Source organism: Pituophis catenifer, unplaced genomic scaffold (genome assembly GCF_029215685.1).
Source record: "Pituophis catenifer annectens isolate HBS135680 unplaced genomic scaffold, rPitCat1.0.hap2 SCAF_1, whole genome shotgun sequence".
Classification (NCBI taxonomy): Eukaryota; Metazoa; Chordata; class Lepidosauria; order Squamata; family Colubridae; genus Pituophis; species Pituophis catenifer.
Window position 1 is genome coordinate 152877553 of NW_027256881.1, and position 26748 is coordinate 152904300.

Consider the following 26748-nt stretch of genomic DNA (forward strand, 5'->3'; position numbering starts at 1 on the left):
CAGAGTGTTCATGAGTGAGCAGTGGAAGCAAGAGCGACTTCTGACTTAGGTTGGGAAGTGTGCCTGAAGGTGCAGAAGAGGTACAGTCCTGTACAGCTGGTAGAATTATAGAGGTGATGGTCAAGAAGAATGCATGGGAGTCTCATGGATGCATACGAGGTGCCATGCTGGTTGAGGATGGCATGTGGGATGGTGGTTTGAGTTAGAAAGTGTGCCTGGGAGTGCTCGAGAGTGTGCAAGAGGTGCCTGGGAGTGCTTGAGTGTGCAAGGGTGTTGGGGAGTGTGCAAGTCAGGGATGGTACACATGATAGTGGTGCTTTGGGTCAGGAAGGGTGTGGGTGTCACACAGGTGCCACATGGCGGGGTGCTGGTTGGGGAGAATGCATGGGCTGGTGCCCCCTGGAAGTGGGGAGAAGTGCCCCCAAAGCTGTTGAACACAACATTTTCATCATATACAAAAAAAATAAATAATAAAAATCCACAAAAGTAGTTATTCTGTTATAATTTGTCTTAAGAGAAGTCATCCTGCTGACTCACTCAGATCAGCTTTTGAAACACAGCATTTCTGAAACCCCTTTGAGGACAACTCCCATGATTACTGTTTATACAACTCTGGAATAAACGTCTATTAACATAAAGCAGAAAAATAATTAATACAATCAAGATTAACGTCTCCTGAATATAAAACCCTAAAGGCTTGTTGCTTAACACCTACAATTCATTAACCTCTGCTCTGTACTCCATGAAAGTGTTCTCCAATGGGTATAACAGTCCTCAAAACAAGTTAGAATCAAAATGATTTGCTTTTCTCAGTCTTTTATTATTGTCTCTATTGTACATCACAGCATTTTTTCAATTTATATTTCTGCAAAATGAATACAGCTGCCTTTCTAAATGTCCTATCTTAAATAAGCCCTGAGTACTTTTAAAGCACATTAAAAATGTAATTCATATTTTGTAACAAAGAATCTGCTAACGAGAAACGGTTACATATTTATGGGGAAAATTGTTTTCAAAAATCATAATACCCACTGCCTTTTTAATAGTGCACCAGGAACTTGTTTGAAACGTAACACACAGTAACAGTCTATATAATTAGAAAATGTGAAAAAAAGCTTGATCTCATCTATTTCAATTGTTCAGCAAACGATTCTGTTTAGCTTGGTGCGGAAGACTTCAGGATTTTAAGTCTGTGCGTATATATTTTGTCAATGTTCAAATTTCAACCAATATACCAAAGATGAAAGTAATATGATCAAAATGATAAAGTGCAATTCACAATAACAGTGCATTAATCTAATACAAAAAATATCTGGAATAATTTGTTTACTCCAAGAAACCTACTTCAGGAAAAAGTTGTTTGCTAAGAACAGTCAAGTAGAAAAAGAAAGCCGCAAGAAAAGGTCTGAGAACATGTATAAGGAACGTCAACTGTTGAGTGGATCCAAACAGCCTGAGAAGTTTTCTTTAGCTAGTTCTTCAACCAACATGTAGTAGCAAATCTGTTTTCATTTTCTTTGGCAGAAAATGAGTTAAGTTTTAGATGGAAAAGGTCGATTTGACAAGGAGTATTTATGCAAGTTATCCAGTTTTTCCCCACCTTTTTTATTTTCTGAGATCAGGCAGCATACAGAAAGACAGGTGAATTATTTTTTTAAATAGGAAGTGAGGTTCCCAATAATTAACCGGTGCCATAGCTGCTGTAGTCAAATACACCTTTCTTAAAGAATGAAGAGAATTCACAAATGTCATGTTTGGACAGGATCAAGCCCTCTTTATTTACATATAGTGGAGATGATGGAGAATTAAGCATTGCATCAAAGAAGTCTCTGAGGTATTTCTGGAAAAGAAAAGTAAACCAGGATAACAGTTACATTAATGTTACATAATTAACAGTACATACAACATTATTTTTATTTGCAACACTAGAAAATAAAGACAGAAATATGACACCTTTACATGTGAATTGGCTGCAAAATTTAGACAACTTAAGACTTAAAACTAGTATGCAGTGAGCCTTTGATGAAGTCTACAAGCTTTTTTTCTTCAAAAATGCAGAGCAAGATCTCCTTCTGCTCCTGAAAGTAAGTGAAATCTGAAATGCAGTTTGTGATAGGAAGTGAATTCTTATATCTATGGGGTCAACGATTCAAAGAAACAAAATTGGTGTGGCCTCTGATTTTGTCTAAAAAGCAGAGTTATATAACACCTCGGATTCAATCTCTCAAGAGTGCTTGGGCGTGTGCAGGAGCATGGATGCAATTGTTGTGTGATCTCAGAAAGAAACATATGAAGATGTCATGGATTGGAATGGGACAACGTGCCGTGACAGACGTGCCCCTGCCGACTTGCCATATGACAACTTGCTGCGGCTGACTTGCCACAGGACAACTCACTGTGGGACAATTTAATGCGAGATAACTAAAGAACTGTAACTCCCCAGCATTGAGGACTTCTAACTTGAGAAAATTTAAACCTAAAGCAAGGCCCTCATTCACTTGTCCCTCTCTTAAGTTATCCTGCATTAAACTGTGCTGCAGTGAATTGGCTGGAATGAGTTGGCCACAGTGAGTTGTCCAGGACCTAGATCTGCCACAGATAAATAGTATAAAGATATTCTCTGCACTCGGAAGCACTTTTTGGAGATGGGTTTTGAAGAACTGCACAGTCCTACCTAATAGTGTCTGAATATCATTACGTCAGCATATGCTAGAACATCTTGGCAAATAAGGGGCAAATAATGTGAAGAGTTTACAATAAAGGTCAACTATTGTAGAAAAAAATTAGGCTTGTCATAGCCCTTGTTGGTCTTCCAGAAGCTATGTACAATTTCTAGAGAGCATTTGGGGAGAGAGTGGACACCACTGTGCTGATGTGAATAATGGATCTTTGACTGATTAATTATTTTGATTTTATGCTTTTCATTAAGTTTCATTGTTTTATGTTGTAAGCTGCCAAGAGTTGTTTTGAGACCCTGGGGTGGGTGGGTGGGAAGGGCTAATAAAAATGAAATGAAATGAAATGAAATACAAAAAAGAACAACCCGACAAGAACCTATGGGAACATATAAAGTGTATCAGCTGTATTATGATAGCTATTATGTCTTCACTAATAGGAAACAAGATCAGTGTTGGTCAAATTATTGGGAAAAATTGTGTAGGGAAAAATTGATGCTTCTTCCTCCCATTATCGTGTTCTTTTTGTTCTTCCCTGCAGGATTTTTAAGAAATCATAAAACAATTAAAAAAAAAAAAGCATGGTAGATCACAATTCATAACCTACAAAGATAAATTATCTATTGTAGTAAAAATATATAATTCTTCTTGATTTGTTTTCTGAAAGTCATCTGAACTTCAATAGAGCATGAATTTAACTAACTTAAGTTTTATATGGAATGTTTTCCAATATTTTGTAGGTGACTAAAACAAAAATTATGTATTTTCATCCAACAAATTTAACTATCAACAAAGAAATACAGTTTCATGTTTGGAATGGTAAATTACATTTTTTTTTTAAAAAAAAATATTCCTATTGAATGTTCTATAGAGGTACATATATAATCTAAATTAATTTAGATTGCTAGTAGAGGTTTATTTGTTAAATTGGTTACAATGTCACATATATGCATATACATATATTTCATATACAGACATACACAATTAGAATTTTGTTAAAATATGATATAGATCTAAATAGCTTAATTGTATTATTTCTAGTGTATACAGATTTAATGCTGAGGAATAAGAATATAAGAATGAGTATAATGCTGCTGCCAAATATCTCTAAAATTATAAACCAAAAAATGATGTTCAGAGGCATTTAGAAAAGTATTTAATATGCTTCTTCATTTCCACTTAGGGCCAAAATTATTTTTTTTCTGTGGCATATCCAAACATATGTACATGTTTTGAAAAAGTATTTTAAGTATTTCAAACCTTAATGATTCATTAGTTTTCCCAATATGTTTAAATAATAAATGCTGCATTTGTTAAATATTAAATAATATTAAATAGTATTTGCATAAGTTTGAAAACTTACATTTGATCTAGATAATTACCTCTCAATAACATCACATGCTATTGCAACCAAACCAAAACCTAAGGCTTTATGATCATAAAGAAATATGAATCTATAGAAGTATTACACATTTAAAAGTTGCATTTAAAGGAATCCTTCAATTACTAGGAAATTTCCTTGTAATTTACTCATGGCAATTGGCAGGATAACTTCTGCCAAAATTAGTAAGGACTTTTATTCCACTTGTAGCACTTAGAGAAGCTGCCTTTTAAACATATTCAATTATTTGTAGAACTTAATATTTTTATTTGTATACTATTGTCTAAGGTAAGCATAATTTACTTTTAAGATGGTAGTGTTATTTTGGATGGGGGAAGAGAGTATTTTATAATTGTTAAAGTATTTTTCAGCAGAGCTGTATCAAATGGAATCTTTTCTTATTTTGAATCTTTAAGTTAATTATATAGCAAGCTTATTCTCATATAAAATATGTCTGTGGTACTGGTAAATAAGGTAGTCTTGGAGTTGTTAGGAATTTCTGGGTTCTTTATGGCACATCACATTTACTTCTTTTTTGCCATACCTATATCAACTGTAAGAAAACTGCAATTTAAAAGTTTCAAACACTATAGTTTCCAAGATGCTGGAAAATGAACCAGAGTTTCTAAAAAAAAATTCCAAGATCCACAGCAGATGCATATCAGAACTTTTCCTGAATGTCTCATATTTACAGACTGTCAGAAATGTTTTTTTTTTATCACAATAAAAACCCATATGATACTCTTTCTTGCTGTCACAACTATGCTGTATGTAGCTTTATGCATTACAGATTTTTTTATTTTTGTTTTTATTGCTTTTATTTTAATATCTTAAGGCAGGCTTGCACATCATCCTTGTGATACATATACAAATTGTAAATGTAAGAGTCAAATCACACATCTTACAATTGGATGGTGCTACATCCACACCCCCAAAGAAGTTGTACAGAAGCACCTTGTGCATCACTGAATGCTTATTATAGCTTCTGTACCTATCTTATATAATAAGAAGCCAATTAAGAAAAATAACCACCCATGTCCCCACTGGAAAGGTCAATTTTAACCGAATAACAAATAAGAAAGTTAGGACGACAAGAAACAATTGATAAATTGACCCAGAAAGTTTTTGTCAAAACTCTTAGTAAAAACATTATGATATCTAAGTGTGATTAATGAAAGTATTGGGTACTGTCCAAATGCATGATACAATGAAACATTCTTTTGGTACTAAAAGATTTATGACACAATCAAATTAAAAGTTTTATTATGGCCCTTAGACCAGAGAATACTACAATAAAAATACATAAAACTGTAATTATTATATTATGATATAATTAAAAACCCCAGTTTCTTGGAATTTGTTTAATGTCTCCCATGATAATACAAATTATAAACTATTTTCATTGTCCTCCAAAGGTTTTATTTTCAGCAAGCTTTAAGTATAGCAAATTTAAGCAAATTTTAGATTTCTTAAAGATATTTTGCATTTATTGTGATTACCGTAATCTGTATATACATTGACCAATGTTAAGATTAGAGACATACATTTAGGTCAGATCTGAGTCTAATTACTAAATTTTATTTCATGGAAGAGAAATCATGGGAACCTCAGACTTTTGATTGTTCTTCATTTGAGCCAAAAGTTCATGTTGCCACTTAAACAATAACTAAAAACAAAAATAAAACAGCTATCTGAAATGTTTGTTGGGCTGCAAAAGAAAATGAATAGAACTGGGATAAAGCCATTGTCCATAACTAAATTGCTAAGAGTTTACTGTTCTCAAGCTACAATAGCAAAAACATTATATGCATCATTTTCTGCATCATTTATTACCAAGAGTTTTCCAATGAAAATCTGTCGGTATGAACATTATACTGAATGTCATCCATCAAATTAAGTGTCCCAGCTAGTCAAGTTCAACCTGCAGTAATTATTTGCAATAATGCTTCCTATTATATCTTAATACATGAAATCTATTTGGAATCCATAGAATGTAATAATCTTTCTAATGTTTACACATTAAAAATAAGGTTATTTGCTGCCAACAGAGAGAAAAATCCCTTACTCTTTCACCTGTTCTAGAGAGTAAAACCTATGATTTATAGTTTCTGCACTTCTGTGAGCTTTTTGAATGTATAAGGGCATATTAAAAAAGAACAAAATAGGTCTTGGAAAGATTGAAGGAAATCAATCTTTTCTCCTGAGCAATAGTCAAAACAAGTCTTGTCAAAAACTATTCACAGGAAACAACAGAGGAATTGAATTTACTACACGTCTCTAGGTTAGCAGTGACAGGGTGTCAATTTCTGAGATGGCTTCGGCAAACAGCTAGCCCAAATGCTTGACATGCATCACCCTTCACTTCCTTGAGTGAAATCAAAAACTGAAGGATGATTGATAAGTTGGCTCTGAAAAGGGACAAGACGAAATGCATCTTCTTTCTATACTTGAGCATTCCTGTCATTGATATACATGAGTTGTGAGCATTATCTGAAAACTTGGTACATACAAACTCAGTACAAAAGCATAATGGAAGAATTTACCTTGACCTGACAACAAGAATAATTAATAGAAAAATTGGATGGTATTTTTTTGTCCAATAAGATGTATATTGTCCAACTCAAACTACAACATATATTTTACAAGTCTAGTATACAAGGTATATTGTATTACTATTTTAAAGATTAACAAACTATGATAAAAATAAATATTTAGGAACCTTCCAAAAACTCATTTGGAGGACAGAAAGAAACCGAACAACACAGCCTACATCTCAACTGTAAAAGTAAGGCTAACAGTAATGCTTTCCTTTATTCTTGCAAAATTTAAGTATCTGGATATCAGATTATTTTCTTCAAAATTCTTTTTAAAATGACATTTCACTGGGAACTTGGACAGCTTTTCCTAACTTATCACTTTTGCATAAAGCACCACTGAACATTTGCATTGGATACTGCTAGACTGATTGAAAGGGAAGATTATTTTGACAGATAGCAAACTGGCTTTAGAACAGGCAACCCACTTTGGATCAAGGTTTAGTACTTTATCATCTAATCTAAAATACACTGGACTACTCAAAGCAGCTGTAAATCTGCTTTCTTGGAATTTAAGGAAGCTTTTGACTCACCATCAGTGGATACAGATATTGGATAGCTACCTCCTTCCCCGCATGTATGGATTACAAAATGACATAATGCAGCAGGCAAACTTCCATAAATGTTGTAATTAGAAAGGGAATGAAACAAAGATTTATCCTTGCTCTACTACTGCTCAGTTTTTATATAAATTCAATGGTTCGGTACTTATAAAAAGAAGAACACCATCTTCTAATATAGCATGGACTGTTTTACACAGGTGGATATTGGTGAAGTAGAGGGAGGGAATATGCCATGAAAACAGGAGTGTAGCAGGTGGATTAGCAGGATATTGGGAAATTGGTAGTAGCAACAGGAGGAATGGTGGTTGAGAAAAGGGAGGGAAGGTGTTCTGAAGGGAGAGTATCTGCATTAGTTGCACTGTTAGATAAGGCATCCCTATTAGTACCTGAGGGAAGGGCAACCAAAGTGGTCCAGTTTTCAGCTCTACTGAACCAAATCTGACCCAAAACACTTCAGCAGAACTGCTGGAACATGAACATAAGTTCTGGGTTTGAAACAAGGATATATGTCTACTTGCTGCACATACCTACAATAGACCTATTATTGCATGCAAATAACCCAGTACTTTCATCACAGATCTACTGTAGTCTCAGTTTTACATTTTATCATTAAGAATTCTCAAGGTCAGAAATGCCCACTGTTTTTGCAGTGTGGGTCCTTTTAGCCACTGGTTCATATTCTATTCTACTCTACTGTCTGTGACTTCTACAGAGATCAAAGTGGTTTATTCTTCTAGAACTTCTTCTCAAGCCATTTCTTGGATGGCTAAATTTTAGGTGTAAATGTCACATGCTGTTAAATAAAGGCTAATTTTTATCAAAATTGTATTGTTAGTCTGCTGGATTCAGTCACTGTTAGCGGCACATTAAGCTACAGGAAAATATTTTTCTCAGCTTATTTATATAAGGCAACAGTAGACTCATTGTATTAGGGTGGCAATTCATTTTACTCTTAGCATTCCTCTCTCCCTCAGGTGTTGTAACTGTAAAATAAATATATTTTATTATTTCAGTCCAAGTCAGGAAACATAAAAATTTGATAAAATTCTACCAGGAAAAAACACACACTTGTAACTATTTTCTAAGACTTCTTCCTTCTTCTACTCAGTCCTTAAAAATTCTGATTTATAGAGGTAAGACATAAGAAAGATTCACATGATGTCACTAATTATAAATGACAGAAGCTAGTATGTAACTATCTATAATTACCACGCTTTTGGCTCATAAAATTAAACAATTCAATCTGATATGGTATAATAGTAATGACATCTATTTAATATTATTTTTTGTGGAGTTTTATAGGAAGATTCAATAGTGCTTTTAGGGCAGACCTGAGCATTTTACTCCCTGTGGGCAGTCCCAGTCTGGCCTGCAGTGGCAGTGGGGTGCTGGGGTAGTAGCCTTCCGTAACAGTCTCTGTTTCTCATACGGCCCCTTAGAAAAATTAATTGCCCACCCCTGTTCTAAGTACTTATGTTAGCTTTGGATAAAATTCAACTATGGAGCTAAAAATTCTCTTAATTCTTTTCAGCCCAAAGTTGCTTCTACTTTTCTTGTTCGGAATGTAAAAGCCATTTCATGCAACTTGTGTAAAAGCAGTAATTGAACCCTTCTGTGTAGCTCTTCTCCAAATATTTGCATTTGCCATGTTAAAAAGAGACTGCTAAGTGATGGTTAAGTTATTGCTGCTGATTTATCAAAGAAAAATGCATTCAGGTATCAGTGCATTTCTTATTAATACATAAAACATTTCCATACTTAGCAAGTAATTTCTTTCCTTTCCAAAAGAAGTAATTTTAAAATTAAATGTTGGCATCCTTTTCTTTTTTTCTTTAAATTCCCACAGGGTTTTAAAAAACAGGCAAATAATGACAGCATTTCCCTATTTATAGTTATCAAATGCCATGAATGGGTAAACATTAACTTCTATTCATTACTTTAATCAACAAAATTCTTGGCTGTGTCAGTCAAGACAGATTTAATCAAGGAAGGCCCGCCGTAATGTTAAAATTGCATACTTAAACTACTGAAGAAATAATTTAGAGGTTTACTATGGAATAGGCTACCATAAACCACTAAATTAACAGCTGGCTTAGTCTTGTTGGAGCTGGTAATCCTATGTCTAAGTGTTGTCACTTATGTTGGAGGCTAAGTTATGGATCTATGTGTCTCTTTTAAAAAACAAACAAACAAACAAACAAACAAACAAACAAACAAACAAACAAACAATGAGCTATTATATCCCATAGTCTTGTCTTCAGCAATGTTGATCTGCTAGCCTCTGTTATTTCCAATTCTGGAATTTGTTCTTTCCTGAACTGGTACATTCTTTTCAGATATCCTTTCCTTGTTGGATTTTGATTTTAAACTTTATATATTTGTAACGTGTAAACAACTTTTCTTCCAGAAGTCCTACAGCTGCTGGACTTGGTTGTTCAGTCAACAGTTTTGGAGTTATATAGCCCATTTGTCATCAGGAACTCTAACACCTAGTCCGGTCCTTGTTGATCCAGGTGATGAGTGATGTGGGATGAGTTTCTGTAAATTATGTCTCACCATATTGTTCATGGCAGAGACACTCTTCGTCTGACTCTTCTAATGAGACTTGTCCAATATGGTTGTACCTGATTGGGGGATGCGCACGCACGCGTGCACAGATACACACACATAGAGGTGAAGGTGGCAAACCTAATATTCTTCCCTATTTTTCCCTACAGCAGTTGAATGTAAATATCTAGCCCTGTGGTGGCAAACCTATGGCATGCGTGCCAAAGGTGGCACACAGAGCCCTCTCTGTGGGCACGCATGCCATCGCCAGCTGGTCTTCTGGTTTCTGGCACCAGCTGGTCTGGAGCACCGGAAAATAGCCTGAAAACGGCCCGTAAAACGGCCAAAAAACAGGCACGCACGTGCCAGCCAGCTGGTCTTCGGGTTTCAGGAGCTCCGGCGCATGCAGATGCACTCACATGCACATGCATTCCAGTTTGGGCACTTGGTGCCAAAAAGGTTCTTCATCACTGATCTAGGCCCTGTTAATGCTAAATAGTAGATATTTTTCATACTCCAGAAATACTTGATTACAGTTCAGTGATAAAATTTTACAGCAAGCCTCCTGTGCTATTGCCCTTTTAAGTTATTCCTCCAGGTGACAAGTAGAGCTAATATTTCAGGAGCTGCCTGCTGACTCAACAAAGAAATCTTTTCCTGGCCTATTACTTAGATTGACACGATAGCCTGCTTATAGCATAGTGAATTTACACATACAATCAAGATATATATTAAACTGTTAGATCTAAAATTCAGGCAAGTAACTTGGCTTCAGGTTGTAACACAGGGAAGGACATTTGGGCTGGAGTTTCAGCTGGAGATTCTGCTCAAAGAAATCTTTGGCGAAGCTTGGTTTTAAAAGTAAAGACCAATAATGAACAGAAGTTATCTACATTTCAAAAAGCAATGAACAACCCAGTATTAATTGGTATGTCTCTTTGCCACATACTCTTGATATGAATGTAATATTAAAATTTCCACATATAACAGTGCAATATGATCTTGTAAATGCATTGTCTCCAAACCCTAAACAATTAAAGGTAAGAGAAATCAAACTTTCAAAATATGCCCATAGAATATAGAAATTATGTTATTTGTGTAGGTTAGTCTTATGAACTTTCTGCTTAGCATTTATACTAGCTGAGTTCATGATAGTTTCCTCTCCCAGGAGCAAAGTTAAAAGGAAAGAATGCATTGGATACAAAATCTAAGACAGAGGTACTCAGAGCCATTGCCATAGCAATGGCATCTTTACCTTAAAACTGGACATAATTTACAATAAAAGACTAACAAAAATAAAATGCTAATAACAAAATAAAATGGGGAGTTAGCATATTAGGGAAAAGAAAAAGTGGCGGTGATTTTTTGGTCTATTAACCAAATCACCCAACCTTAAGTATAAGGCAAACTCGCTATCTTCTTCTGATGGCAATCAGCTGGGCAGAATCTAACAATTCTTACCTCACACGTTTGGTAGACTGCTAACACAATAAACAATACAAAAATAATTTATTAAATGACTGACTGTATAGAAAAATAGCATATAATTCCAATTCAGAGAATGGAATATTATTCCATTTTTAAAATAACAAGCTTTTTACCACAGTATGAACAATCAAAGAGAGAAGCAACCTGGAATTAAGGAGAAACTTCCTAAAAGTGAGGACAATTAACCAGTGGAGGACAATTAACCAATGAGGACAATTAACCAGCATGCTGTTTAATTGTCCTCCATCATTGGGTGCTCCAGTGGGTGCTCCATCACTGGATGTTAAGAAGAGTCTAGACCAGGGGTGTCAAACTTGATTTCATTGAAGGCCACAACAGGGTTGTGTTTGACGTCAGGGGAGGGGTGTCTGGGGGTGTGTGCGGCCATGGTGGGTGTGGCCAGCTTGACGTCACTCTTGTTGGGTGTGTCTGTGGCGGCCCGAGCATTCTGCCAGTGAAAACAGGCTCCCGAGCTCTGTTTTTGGGTGCCACGGCCTCCTGCAACCCTCTACCAGTGAAAACGGAGCTCAGGAGGGCTGCTGTCCTCAGCTCCATTTTCACTGGCAGAGGGTTGCAGGAGGCCATGGCAGCCAAAAACAGAACTCGGGAGCCTGTTTTTGCTGGCAGAAGCACCGCAGGATGGTCCTTCACTGTTTCCAGGGTGGTGGGCCAGATCTAAGTACCCCATGGGCCAGATCTGGTCCCCGGGCCTTGAGTTTGACACCCCTGGTCTAGACAGTCATTTATCTAAAATGGTATAGGTTTTTCTGCTTGAGCAGGGGGCTGGACTAGAAGACCTCCAAGGTTCTTTGAAGCTCATTCTTTCCTGTCCTGTCCTGTCCTGTCCTGTCCTGTCCTGTCCTGTCCTATCCTATCCTATCCTGTTCTAATTAAATTATATATAGCAACATAAACAGCATTTAAGTTTACATTTTATAAGGTTATAGTTACATTATAGTAATGTTTTTGATGGTTACCATTCTTACAGTAGTTGTCAAATGTATGAAAATATAATTTGTGAAAACACAGCATTGTTCTTTTCTAGTTTCTACTAGAAAAACAAGATCTGTGATAAATGACAGTGTCGTACATGGAGTATATTCCCCCCAGTAAGGCAAAACTGCAATTGTTTATTAGAAATCTTTCCAGCACAGTTAAGCTCATTTCTCTCAACACTTTTTAATCACAACTTTAACAGCAATTGAAGAAGAATTGTCATTACTCATCTTCACTGATTTTATTACATCCTCCTACATCTCAGGTTCAGCTCTACCCACAGAATGGAAACAATCAGGACTGCATTAACTGGCAGACATAACATCTCAGAATGCTGAATTCTTGATTTTAGTTAGCATTCTCCATCCACCCTGCTCTCCTTTTTGAGTCAAGAGTAGGCATTGGAGCCATGTCAACTCACACAATGTGAATCATTCCCTGTGCCAATATGCACCCAGAATTATCCATCAACTGATTGTTTAATTATCATGTAGATAATAGGGGTGGTTGGGGTGGTTGAGGTGGAAATATCCTGCTACTTTCCTGCTATAAATGTGGTAGGAATGCTGGAAGGGAGGCAGAGTATAAGAATCCAGCCATCGAACAGGGTTGTTTGAAGCTAAGAAAGCAATAAAGCTTCCGTGAAGAAGAAAAGATGATGGAAAGTGGCAACAGCAGGTAGGAGAAATAATGGTAGAAATCCAGTTTTAAGGGTTGAACACTTCAGAAGGTTCTTTAAATAAATAAAAAAATACCCTGGCAGCACGGCGTTCCATTCAGATTCTGAAACCATAAAATGTTTGATGTAATCAGAGGACAGAAGGTTCTTTAGATGTTTGTTCCTGACAGATACTTTCTTCTCATTGCTTCTTATTAGCGTAATCCTTTTTTTTTTTTTTTTTAAATGGTCGTTGAAAGTAAATGACCCAGCAAATTGAAGTAAAGCAACTCTTGGGATTAAATGTTCATTGTTTAGATTTTTTGCTTAGAAGAAAAAGCATCAAATCAGAAATCACTAACCACTCATTTTGAATAACCTTTGGGAGGGGATTGTCCATGTGACAAACCTATGGAAGTACTTTCTACTGTGCCACCTAAAAAAAGTATCTGCCTCACCATTACCTTTTAATCTCAGGCTTTTTCATTCCCAATATAATTTTTTGATCAAGTTATAAATATGATCTCATTGTTGCAGCTCTTTATTGAAAAAGACTTTCTCTATAACAAAAAAAAATCTATGTTCTCTTACAATTCTCAACAAATTAAGTAGATGGGCAGAAAGGCAAGATATAATTCAAAACAATAACAGTACTCCCAAATCTAATGAATTGTTAGTTTAGGCATTAACCTATAGATATTAATACTAATATCAGGTCTGACCTCATCTTGGTGAAAAAGAAAATGCACAAATATGGTAGTACAAATAAATTTTTTTAAAAATAGCTAATTGGAGGAAATATATTTATAATGGAAAAATATAAAATGTAAGCCCCAACAATGGCAGTTTTTCTCCAGAAAACAGAGCTCTGCTCATTGTATTAATAATTTATTTATTTATTGGTTTGATTTATATGCCGCCCTTTCTCCGGAGACTCAGAGCGGCTTACAATGCGTTAAGCAATAGCCTTCATACTTTTGTATATACCTGCTTAGTAGGGCTTTTGGCCCCCCCTAAGCGGTGTTCTTTTTTATACAAAGTCAGCTCCCCACAATCCGGGTCCTCATTTTACCTACCTCGAAAGGATGGAAAGCTGAGTCAACCTTGAGCCTGGTGAGATTTGAACTTGCAGTAATTGCAGGCAGCTGGTGCTACTTAACAGCACTTTAGTCTGCTGCGCCACCAAGGCTCTTTTTAATTACAACATCAAGACAATTAAAATAATTTTCAGCTGAGATTGTGGAATCATTACAGCCAGATAACATTAGATAACATTATACTGGGTGGACATGAGAATGAGGTGGAGTCAGTGATTGTTGAACTGAATATTTTGAGGAATGGAATTATCTTGGCTATGAGTTTTACATATTTTAATGATTGTTTAAGATGCTTTTACATTCGTCTTCCTCGATTTTAAATTGTTACATTGGTTTTTGGCTTTTTTATATTTTTTAAATAGTTTGTGAACCACCCAGAATCATCCATCCATCCATCCATGATTTTCCAAACACTGCTAATATTTCGCTCCTGTAATTGAATAGAATACTTCGCAACATAACAGTACGGCTACTGAATATCAGGAATGGAGAGAATGATAAGAAAATTGAGACCAACAAATTTAAATAGTTTTCTGCTCTAAAGATTCATCTTGTATATATCTTTTAGCTCTGTAAAGAAATAGTTTCTAATGAATTCTAAGAAATATTTCAATATAAGCTCAAGACTTTTTGATATTTTTCATAGATTTATGTCCTATGCATATATCTCATATAGCTTTCATATCCCATGTTAAATGAAGTATGGGGTATCTATTTTTTACCACATGAAATGATTTGTATTGATCACAAGTATAATTGTGTAAATAAATTGTGTAAATAAAAGAACCCGGAATAAGTTTTTTTAAAAAAAATTCTATTACCTCTAAGTGATTCCGCCGCTCTGCAATAACACGTTCATCCTTGTTTCCAAATAGCCTTTTTGGAGGAAATTCTAGCATTGTCAGCTGCAATAGAGAACAGATGATGAATCAGCTGATAAAAGTTTCTTAAACATGGAACAAAAATGCTAAATGTAAGATACATGTATTTATAGATGGTCTATTAAATCAGAGAGAGTTTGGATTGGTGGGTCCTCTCTTCACAAATCCAATCAGCTTCAAAACAAGTCAAAAACAAATAACAGAGAAAAATCAGTAAATAAACCAGTAGCATTTAATACTTCAGTCTTTGCTCAATACTCTTCATAGAGTTTAGAAATTTAAATGCAAAAATAAGTTGAAATAGGTGTGTTTTGCAGTCTTTTCTAAAAGAGGTATATATTTTATTCGATATGTAAGGTATTGGAGAAATAGCCAAGGAAAGTAAGATAAGAAAGCTGCCAATTTGGTACTTCCAACTTCAATACAGGTTCTTGTCCACTTCCTTTACTCTTAAGACAGCTCTAAAATATGAAATTATCTTGTCTTGATGAAAGATAAAACAGGGTCTAATCCAAGAAAATTATTATGGGATCTAATACAAACCAAATCAGATGATTTGTAAAATGTGTATTTTTCAAGTCATAAAGAGGTTGAACACTTGCACCTTGAGCTAATGAAGCAGACTGGTAGACAATGCTGACCTAAGTGGGCTAAATAATTTCACGAATTCCAATAATTGCAAATTAACCCGCATGGGGCTCATTGAAATTTCTAGGTCATTATTAAGCTCAGCCCATAAGAATGACAAAAGTACAGATCAGTACAGCAGAGCCTACATCATGAGCCCAGTTGCCAAAAAGAAAAAAAAAAGCACCTAGTAGCTATAGTTGAAGTTATATTGTATGCTTCCTTTTCAATTTAGGGCAAAATATGTGTTTTATTACCTACCACAGAGCCTTGTGGGAAAAGAAAGCTAAAGAAAAGCATATGTGCTTTCATATCTCATCATTTGATTTAGGAACACTATTTTCACAATAGCCACAAATAAAAATAGAACATAGTTTTAAATGTGATTTAGTTTACCTTATGTCACTAAGTTTAGATTCCATGTTTTGATTTTTCCATGTCTGACATGAGAAGAAATCAGATGTAATCTTATTCTGTACAGTGTCAAGATCTGCTTAATCTATGTTTGACCTAATAATGGTGGTGAGAGAGGAATGTCCTACTTTCAGATTTTTGAACAAGCTAACACAAAGCAGAAGTACTAGAACTCAAAAGTAAAAGATGCAGATAAATCCATTTTTAAATTAGAAAAACACTACACATTTATTGATTTGGAAATTTGACAACTCTCTTATCTTTATTACTTGGAGCATTTCTTCAGTTACTTATTTGAAGACAAAACAATCTTTACCAAAATTTCTCCAGTATCCTCAAAGGGCAATATAAAGTTGCTATTAAAAATGTGAAAAACAAAACAACAGCATTGGCTATAACAACAATAATACTAACTAAAGCGGAAAAAAATCAAGGCAAAGAACGATCTTCTTTAAAACTTTAATCCCAAACCCCTCTTATCCAGCCTATTTCAGGTTAATATATATTTCTGAAAAATAAAGTTAATTATGGACAATTTACATTTGTTTAACTGAAAATATTTGAACTGTTATCAATTAGTTTACACATATGAGTTATGCATCTACACAGAGCTCATTTGGAATGTTCTACATCTGTAAAAAAATGATAGATGTTCCCCTCTGTGTATAGCACACTTAGTTAAGTACAGCTCTGACTGTATTTGTGCTGTTTTCAAGACCAACATAGATGATATAGAAGAAGGGGAATGTCCAGCAAGTAAGGTAGGAGGGCAAAGAATGCATGAAATCACATATCATCAAAAACAAGGTCATCTTGAGAAATACTCAATACTGGAATTGGTGGAATAGATAGACTAGCTCAGCATCAATTTCTCTCAGCAAGACTTGTGAAAGCCACCGCTGAGGCATGTAATACCCATTTGTGCATCAGATGAGATATGACTAAGCTGATCGATCAGTGGCGCAGTGGTTTGAATACAGTATTGCAGGCAAACTCTACCCATAGCCTGGAGTTTGATTCTGACCAGCTCAAGGTTGACTCAGCCTTCCAAGGTTGGTAAAATGAGGACCCAGATTGTTGGCGGAAATATGCTGACAATGTAAAACAGTTGAAAGTGCTATAAAGCACAATGAATCAGCATATAAGTCTAAGTGCTATTGCTATTTGACATCTGAATTGTAACAATAAATCAAATGGACTGAATATCAATGTGCTTTGATATGTAAAACTGTAAAAAAAACCACCTAATTTTTTTAATGCATCAGACCACTATAGATTTGTCTGATACAAACGGAATTATTTGGATTTTGAGAAAACTCTAGAAAAAAATCATTCAAATTGCAATAGCTCTATCAATACTATACGACTGAGAATGGAAAGGCATATGAACTGAGGTTTGGTAATCTAAAATATCTCATAAATAAGGCTAAAGAAAAAAATGAAAAAAGAATAAAGAATCATATTAAAATAAATAAAACTTTAAAAAGTAAAAATTCTAGAATTGGCAGGCTCTAAGAACAGACATGCTATCACAGTGGCAGATGAAAATAAATTGAAAAAAATTAACAGGAACAAATTACCGGTACTTATCTATATTATTCACAAAGTAGGCCACTTGCCACTGTATCCTGTAAGTTTTGAAGTATTCCAGACAAGCTGTAAACACACCTGTAACCCATATGTATGATTACAGAGAAAATAACAAAGCAATTATGGCTTATTTATAGTAGTACCATTGTAGTTTATACTTCTAAATGTAATTTTTTCCAATACTGAATTTATTGTACTACTCATTCCTGGTATGGTCATTAATAGTCAGAGATGGAGTTATTCTAGGTCAATGAATAATCACTGTGGTCTTGTACACAAGTTTACAATAAGAATATGTTTGTGTGGGACAGATCTGAACTGCTCTACTTTGGTTAGTGTAGGCCTATGATGGCGAACCTATGGCATGTGTGCCAAAGGTGGCACGCAGAGACCTCTCTGTGGGCACACGTGCCATTGCCAGTTGCATTTCTGGTTTCTGGTGCACACATGCACGCTGGCCAGCTGGTCTTCGTGGGCGCCGGAAAATAGCCTGAAAACGGCCAAAAAACAGGCCATTTTTGGGCTGTTTTCGGCCTGAAAACAGCCCAAAAAATGGCTGGAAAATGGCCCAGAAAATGGCCTGAAAACAGCCTGAAAATGGCCCAGAAAATGGCATGGAAAACAGCCCCCAAAACAACCTGAAAACAGCCCGAAAAACAGCCTGAAAATGGCCAAAAAACAGTCATGTGCGTGCTGGGCAGTTGGTCTTCGGGTTTTAGGTGCTCTAGTGTGTGTAAAGACCAGCTGGCCAGCACATATGCGCGTGCCGGAAACCCAAAGAACAATTGGTCTTCGGGTTTCCGGTGCTCCGGCATGCGCACGTGCACATGCATACACGTGCATTCCGGTTTCGGCACTCAGTGCCGAAAAGGTTCACCACTGGTGTAGGCCATTGATTGTACTTGATACATTTTAATGACTGTCTATGTAAAAAGATTTTGCTGTGTTCTGCACCACATGAAGATTCAGTCACAAAACAGAGGTTGAAAATCTCATGAGAATTAGGCCTTAATTGGCTTGGATGTTTCTTCCCATAGTGTTTCCTAATGTCACTCTCAACTATATGTGGAACCCTTCATCCAGTTTATTATATTCTCAAACAGAGTGAGGACACAAAAACAAATAAATGAACATTATTATTAGTAAATACTTTTATTTGCTATTTTCTCCAGCTTCAGTCAGGCATCTCATAGTCTTGTCAGCCTAATTAATTTTCTCAAGTCAACATGGATAAAATACACTTTCAGTTGCCTACATGGTAAAAATTACTTAGCGGATACAACACCTCAGACGATTCTCTTCCTATTAACGCAACACAGTATCAGACTGAGAAAAGTAGGCAATTGTGTAGCCAACAAATACAAGGAATAACATCCAAACTGCAGGTGGTTTCATTTATCATAGATCTAACAAAAGGCTCGTCCTTTTCCACTGAATCAGGCCACTCCCATGGTTCAGCTTTTCTATTCTTTGACAGGGGGCATTATTTTCCATTCCCTTTTCCTAATGACCCTGACTTCATTGTATTTTTAAAATTTTTATCCTGCCTTCATTACTTCGTAAGTATCTCAAGGCAGCGAACATACCCTCCTATTTTCCCTACAGCAACAACCCTGTGAGGTGAGGTGAGCTCAGAGAGAGAGATGACTGGCCCAAAGACACCTAAGGTGGAACCAGAACTCACAGTTTCCTGGTTACTAGACTAGCATCTTAACCACTACATCAAACTGGCTCAAATTAGACTTAATAATTGGAAGAGAATATTTGTAGCTCAGGATTGAACTCTAGGACCCCTGATGCTCTCTGAGCTTGGTTGTTTTCTTGCAGACATTTCATTACCAAACTAGGAAGAATCATCAGTGCTAGGTTTGTTCTCATTTTATATACTAGCAGCTTGCCCTGTCACTGTTGGTGGAGGTAGTCTTGGTGGTTCTAGCACAGATGATATTATCTAGTTTGGTAATGAAATGTCTGCAAGAAAACAACCAAGCTCAGAGAGCACCAAGGATCCTGTAGACTTAATAATTCTGCTATTAATAATAGGCAAATAAGATTTACCTCTCAGCTCAAGAAGACTCTTAATAATTTTAAAGAAAGACAGTATGGTTAATTTCTGCAGCAATAATTGATTGGAATCCCATCCAATATTATATAGGCATTTGGGGGAGATCTAGGCAACATAATTTACTGCATTATTTTAACACCAGTCTGTCCAATGCTATTAAAGAAGCAAATTAAACTCAGCAGAAAATATTTATCTAGGTTAGGGGAATCTTTCATTCCCAAAAGTAATTTTTGGATCTAGCTGGATATAGCAATAAACTCTGGAAATATTAGGCATGAGAGGTAACACAGTATGATAAATTACTCCAGCATTGTGTTTATTGTACATAGTATAGTAACATTCATATGCACAATGCTAATAAAAATGGAATGCCCTGTAATTTAAAAGTTTATGAAAACATTTTGAAATATTATAAACTATATGTAGCCTTAACTCAATTTTAAACTGCTTTCTAAATAAACACATAGGGCTAGTAAAGAGTTTACTAATTAGTTACATCTTTCAAAAAATATTTCCAGAAAATGTGTTTATTGCTACTGACTCATTCAGTTCAATACAAGATGCTCAGTGATATTCACTAGATTTCTTAAATGTATTTAAGATTCAATATTTAAAGGCAATACATTTTGCCTGCAGCTGCATACAACTTTCTACTAGAGTTATCACTAAGTGATATTCAGTTTATACTTCCTAGCAGAAACCAAAATTCCCAACAAAAGTTTAACTGATCCATTAACATATTAACCAATAAAGTTATACATTCAAATGTTATCTTAGTTTTATACTTATGATAGCCTGAAATTAATTTCTTTTTTAATTTCCTGATTACGCACAGAAAAAGCAAGATTATTAGAAGGCAGGGTCCAGCTATTTTTCTGGGTAACAAATAACAAAAATAACAGCAAAAACAGGAACCTTGAGAGTTCTGTAGTTTTTTTATGTAGGAATGGCATGTGGGCAGACACACTTCAATCCACCCAACTATTCCATCCCAAACACTGCTACTTTTATCAAAATAGCCCTTTACGGGAAATTGGGAATTCATTGCCAATGAATTCAGGTATGCCATGATCTGGAGTAAGCCCTGCATAAACAGCTGATATGATTTAAAAAAGAATAGCAAAATAGCATTCTTGAAGTTTGTGCTTAATAGAACATATAATTTAATTCTGATGTACATTTAGATGATACTTATGTACTTTTTGTCTATGACATGAGATGAGCTACCAACATACTAGATCCCGGTCTAGTTCTTGGCCTAATGTCATGTAGCCCTTCTGACACAATGATCTTTCCCTTCCCTCATTGACTGCTGTGTTGAAACAATAATAGAAATAATATGGTGTCATGCCATTATTCAAGTCCTTCCATAGATCTTTGTAGCTCTAAATGTCATCTTGATGCAATGAGTACCCAGGGACCCATATATATATAAGAATTTCAAATGAGAAAAAATAAGTTCTAAATTCTTAAGAATTATGTTAGAAATGCCATGCTGTGTCCTCACTGTAATGCTACAACTGAATATTGGTCAATGTTCAATAAAAGCGAGAGCCTAGATTAGTATTTTTAATTACAAGTTCAACTTAATTGTTCTTATGAATTAAGAATGTTTGCCTTCTCAGAACTAGGGCTTTAATACGTAACATGAATTAATTACCAATCCTCTTGAAGGAAACTTGGGGAGGAAAAATTTCATTTATATTTCTTTAAGTCCCAGGACTCCCTCTAAGATATAAATAGGTATGTTGTTCAATGTACTGTGTGACTCACTGTCAAGCAGCAAATATAGTCTCTGATCAAGACTTTATGGCTGCTAACTAACTATATTGACAATTTCACACTTGCCAAGTAAGAGAAGCACACTGATCTGCAGCCCTTTGGGACGGCAGTAAAGAGTCCTATTACTATATACTATCCATTTGGAGCTGATGAGGTTGAAATGGTTGGTTCTGTATTGCCATGTTGCTTGCACCTTAAAAAGGTACACTTTGATGAAATTGTCTGTGTTAGTTAAGTTTCCAAGAAAGTTGAAGGCATATTCATAACATGCTCCTTGACTGCTGTGCGCATTTTGATTTTCCTACTATGATTTGTTTTTGTTTTTAAAATTTGTTTTTAATTTATTTGCTGCACAGAGTCATGTTGAGACGGGCAACCATACAAATTGGATGAACAAATGAACATTACATAAAGTTATCCAAGCTGACTGATCACTGAAGGGAAAGTTATGGCATGGTTTTGTGGTAAATATGTACGATGATTACACATTGCCATTAATATGTGTAACTACAAAAAGGGTATACAAAAAGTGTCATATAATAAATGCCCATGCCCAATTATCTTTTCACCATTCTCTCTCATCTACTTACATCAGCAAAACTTTGCAACTTATTCTTGAGTGTGTGCTGCGTGGAGTCTGAATAATATTAGAGCACTTCGTCCATGCTTCAATGAGGCCACTGAGAAAGCCTCACATGTCTTGCTGTGCTGCTCCATAAACTAGACTTGGTACTCTCAGTTAATGTTCCCTCTCCTTGATAAATGTATGGATTAGCCTGAAATTAAGGTTATCTGCTTTTTATTACAGAATCAATCTACTGAAAACTCTAGGAAAGTTGCTAAATGCTACTCAATCATGACTGTTGTTAAAAGATAATGGAGATGAATTACACATAAGCTTGGATAATTACACTTTGTGTTAGACTGTGATATTAATATTTCTAACTAAATTCAATCCTTCTGATATCTAATTTGTTATTGTGATTTTTTTGGTCTATACCATATTATTATTATCTTTTTGAGCTTCAACCATGAATCAAATAAACATATAAATAAATATATGTAAGTACAAGATGATGAAACAATATTAAATTGTGAATAACTAAGTGGACATGATTGCTTTACAGATATAAAAAGATATTACCTTGAAATATGAATGCACAAGTGGCTATAATCATTTCACTTATATTGCCTGACAATGAAGCTTTCAGAAAATAACAAAAGAGATGGTGAAAAAGAGAGATAAAAATGTGACACATAGAGAAAAAACGGTATTCCCCTCCATTTGGGGTTGGTTCTATATACTGTTGCATGCGATGGGGTGCCTAACTGTGGCAATATGACCCTCAGCAGAAAAAAAAAGTCCACCTCAACTGAAGTGAAATAAATATAAAGATTTTGGAATGGTGCTGCTCATACCTCTGTTTCAGAGATGCTCAGACCTTCTCAGTGAGACTGTACAATTGGGTATTACAAATCTAATTACAAGTCACGCTGCATGAGTAAACCCACAAAGGGAAAATCTAAATTGGCCACTTTAAGCCCCAACAGGGGAAAAAACAGCTTGAGTACAGAGCATTACAGCTAGCTAACAAGAATGTGACTACTACAATAATTTTCATTGGCACTCTTTTTCTAGCAGTTTTTCTTTTTATTATCAGAATCTGCAGAAATTAAAATGCAGTATATAGATTATGACCACCTAAGACAAATATTTAAAATTAAATCAGTTATATAACTATAGTTTCTGTCACACAATGACTATAATACTTAGGTAAATTCTGAAGATGAATCTTTCAATCTATGCCCAAGAGCTTATGATATGAGAATTAACAATTAAAAAACAAGCTAGACAAATAACCGTAAAAACTTCTCACAAATTCATCAGTAGGTAACTAGAGACAGGTGTTTACATGACAGAGTGAGAGCCAAAGCAATGGGACTCCAATTACCCAGGAGACAATACCACATTTTTCTTCTGTATTCCCAAACAGTTATACATTCCTATATCTTTATTTCATTTTCAAAACTTTAAATAACTCCTATGGCCAAAATTATATATATCCTAAAAACATACTTTCTGAAATATCTTTTTCTATTCTGTAGTAGCCATCTTTTCCTAGAAGGTATTCATCTGACATTTATGATTTTTTTAAAAATCGTCTTTTACTTAATCTTTTTTCTATCTTACCTTTTCTTGAGAAAGCCTGTATGGTGTAATGATTAAAAGAATTAAGTTAAAAACTGGAAGCCCATGAGTTCTATTCTTGTCTTACTACAAAGCCAGCTAGATTACTTTGGACCAGTCTCTCTCCTTCAGCTCTAGCCATTGGCAAACCACTTCCAAAAATCCTGTTAAGAAAACAGCAAGGACTTGTCTGACATGAAGGCACAAACGCTGCCCTCAACACTTTCCTTATACTTTTTCTATAGCTATTTTGTGTCTAGTGTAATTTTACATATATTCATATTATCTTCATCCTCACAACTGATTTTTTTTTCCAATGTCCAAGTGCCTCAAAATCTTAGATTGCAATGCCAATTTATATCAATGTGTGTTCCACCTTTAAAATGATTTTGATCATGAAACTCCACAAGAGGAATAAACAATACCTTCTTTGCATATGGACAGTCAGATCTTTTTGCAACTTCATCACAATACTGATTTTTAATAGTGGTAGTTTCCATGGTTCCTTATTAAAACAAGGCAAAAGACCTTCTCACTCTGTAGAGCAGTACAGAGCAAATCTTGAAGAAAGAATGCAAGAATACTTAAGTAAACCTACACTTTGTCCTGGGAAGGAAGAGAGCAGTGAGAAAGAAATTAAGATAATCCACTCTTTAGAATCAGAGATAGAAGAAGGAAATTGCAAGGTCTTCAAGATTCTGTTATAATATCCTGGAAAAATAAAGTTGCAGTAGTCCCTGTTTCCTTACATGGCCTATTTCAAAGTGATGACAACCTCAGTGAGGAATAAATGGATTCTCACAGCATCTGGCCCTTTAAATATTGTTTGCCTCTGTTTGAGCAATGTGAAAAATTTCCTCCCTGAATGTGAAAGATATTTAAGATGGGATAGAGGTAAAGAGAGCAACTTATTTTTCTTTGGGGTATAAATGGCATACAAACTTCAGGTGCTTTTGCACCAGAAGATTAAAAATAACCCTGTCAAGCATATTTAGGTATTGTGGAGTTATTTCTGTTTTCATTATCCTGTAATATTTCTCATTAATTTTCAAATGACCTATCGCTTCACCTAAGGCAGGAAATCAAGCATAGAAAAACATACAGTCTAAAGGTAAATATTTTTAGAGAAGTTCAGAGAAGAATGCAAACACAGCTGCTTGGAACATGGATACTCTTTAACTGTAAGTCTAGCATTTGTAAACAGCATGGTTGCTCTCAGCTTATAAAGAAACCTTTTAGTCCTTTACTTATTGCACAAAGGTAGCAAATGTAATGCATTAACATTTAAAATTGTTTTCAAATTGTAAATTTTCATCCATAATTATTCTAAAAAGCATTATCCATTTAAATTAAGATGGCTCAGGGCACATTTATTAATTCATTAAAACAAATGCTGATAGCAAATTAAGAGTTGCATAATGCTTCAAATTTAAAGGTAATAAGATGTTTTGGAGCACACATGGGCATGCATGGAACACCTGTCTGCAAACTCTTTAAACCAAATGCACTTTTTCCTGGCATAATGTGGCAATTGTAAAGGACTGCAGTGTGATCCCAGGAAAAGATGCAGCTGCTTTAAGAAGCTGCAGGCTAGTGCTCTGTGATAGAGGTATACAGGTAGTCCTCCATTTACGATCACAACTGAGTCCAGAATTTATGTTGCTAAGTGAGAAATTTGTTAAGTGAGTTTTGCCCCATTTTACAATTTGTTGTGCCCCTCTTGTTAAGTGAATCACTGCAGTTGTTAAGTTAGTAACATGGTTGTCAAGTGAATCTGGCTTCCCTATTGACTTTGCTTGTCAGAAGTTCACAAAAGGTAATCACAAGACCCTGGGACAGTGCAACTGTCATAAATATGAACCAGTTGTCAAACATTTGTATGTAAATCACGTGACCATGGGATGCTGTAAAGATAAGTGTGAAAAATGGTCATGTCACTTTTTTCAGTGCCGTTGTAACTTTGAACGGTCATTAAATGAACTGTTGTTAAGTCGAGAACAACTGCTTTCCTAATTCTATCCCTTTCCTCTATTTAGAATTGGGAAACTGAATTGTAGAGTGCCAAGGAGCAGATTTAATCTTTGGCTGTCCTCTGTCTGTTTCTCAGGTGTTTTGGTGCCCATTAGTGCCTTGAGCTGTTTTAGGGACAGTAGGATTAAAAGGAAGCTGGAAGCGCCATAAAACAAGTTGCACAGATTCTGCAGACAGGCAAATGGAGAATGGCAGGAGGTTGGTGGGGAAGTTATTTATAAGATTTTTAAAAATCCTTATCTTTACTACTGGCAAGATCCAGGAAGAGCCTTTTCTGCTATGTTCCTTGTCCTTTGGAATATTCTTCTGGTAGAGATGAGGTTGCCCCCCATATTCCTGGCCTTCTGGAAGAGTGTTAACACCTGGCTCTGCCAGTTGGCCTGAAGCATCAACAGAGGCACTTTATGCTGGGAGTGGTTGACTGAATAGAGAAAAGATCTCTATCATCTTGTTGCCTGTTTTCCTGTTTAATTTAATCATCTTAATTTTAATTGTTTTGTACGATCTTTTTTACTTTTTTATCATTCTGTAAGCTGCCCAGAGTTACTGCAGTGAGATGGGTAGCATTTAAATTTAATAAAAATAAATATGTAAAATTACTTTTATAAGCAACTCAAGGTAGCAAACATACTTAATACTCCTTCTTCCTCCTATTTTCTCCCCAACAACCCCGTCAGAGGGGTTCAGTTGAGAGTGAGTGACTGGGCCAAAGTCACCCAGCCAGTTTTCATAATGAAGGTGAAACTAGAAAGCACAATCTCCTGGTTTTCTAGGCCAGCACTTTAACCACACCAAACTTTCTCTCCTCTTCCCCTTTAAGTCCTCTGCAAGGGAGGGTCTGCTAAAGAGAAGGGGTGGAGGAACCATAATTAAATAATTCTTCCTCAGTACTTGTCTGCTTCCTTACCTGATCAAGCTATGCTGCCACGCTAGCCCTCATCCAATCCTACTAGGTACCTCTGGATTCAACTTCAAGCAGTCATCTCTGCCAGCCTCCAGATCTTAAGTTTAAGCAGGGAAATAAAGAAACTTGATTTTTGCATCACAGCAGCAAGGAGCAAATACCCTGGCTGAATAGAATGTAGTCAATGGGATGCAAGCAGCAAAAATATAGAAGGCACAGCCCAGGCCTCTGGTTGGGGGTTATGAGCTCTTTGCTCAATCTCAGTCC

The 26748-nt window shown here is 35.6% G+C and overlaps 1 protein-coding gene across 1 annotated transcript in view; it reads right to left on the reverse strand.

The window, feature by feature from the left end:
- Positions 1–599: 599 nt before the first annotated feature.
- The window catches only part of KIF16B (kinesin family member 16B), a 135752-nt gene continuing 109603 nt past the window's right edge, over positions 600–26748 (reverse strand). The window contains exons 26-27 of the mRNA XM_070933062.1: positions 14821–14904; positions 600–1840 (exon numbers count right to left, since the gene is read on the reverse strand). Of these exons, the coding sequence (XP_070789163.1) occupies positions 1682–1840; positions 14821–14904 (243 nt within the window). The 3' untranslated portion in view covers positions 600–1681. The remainder of the gene's footprint in view (positions 1841–14820; positions 14905–26748) is intronic.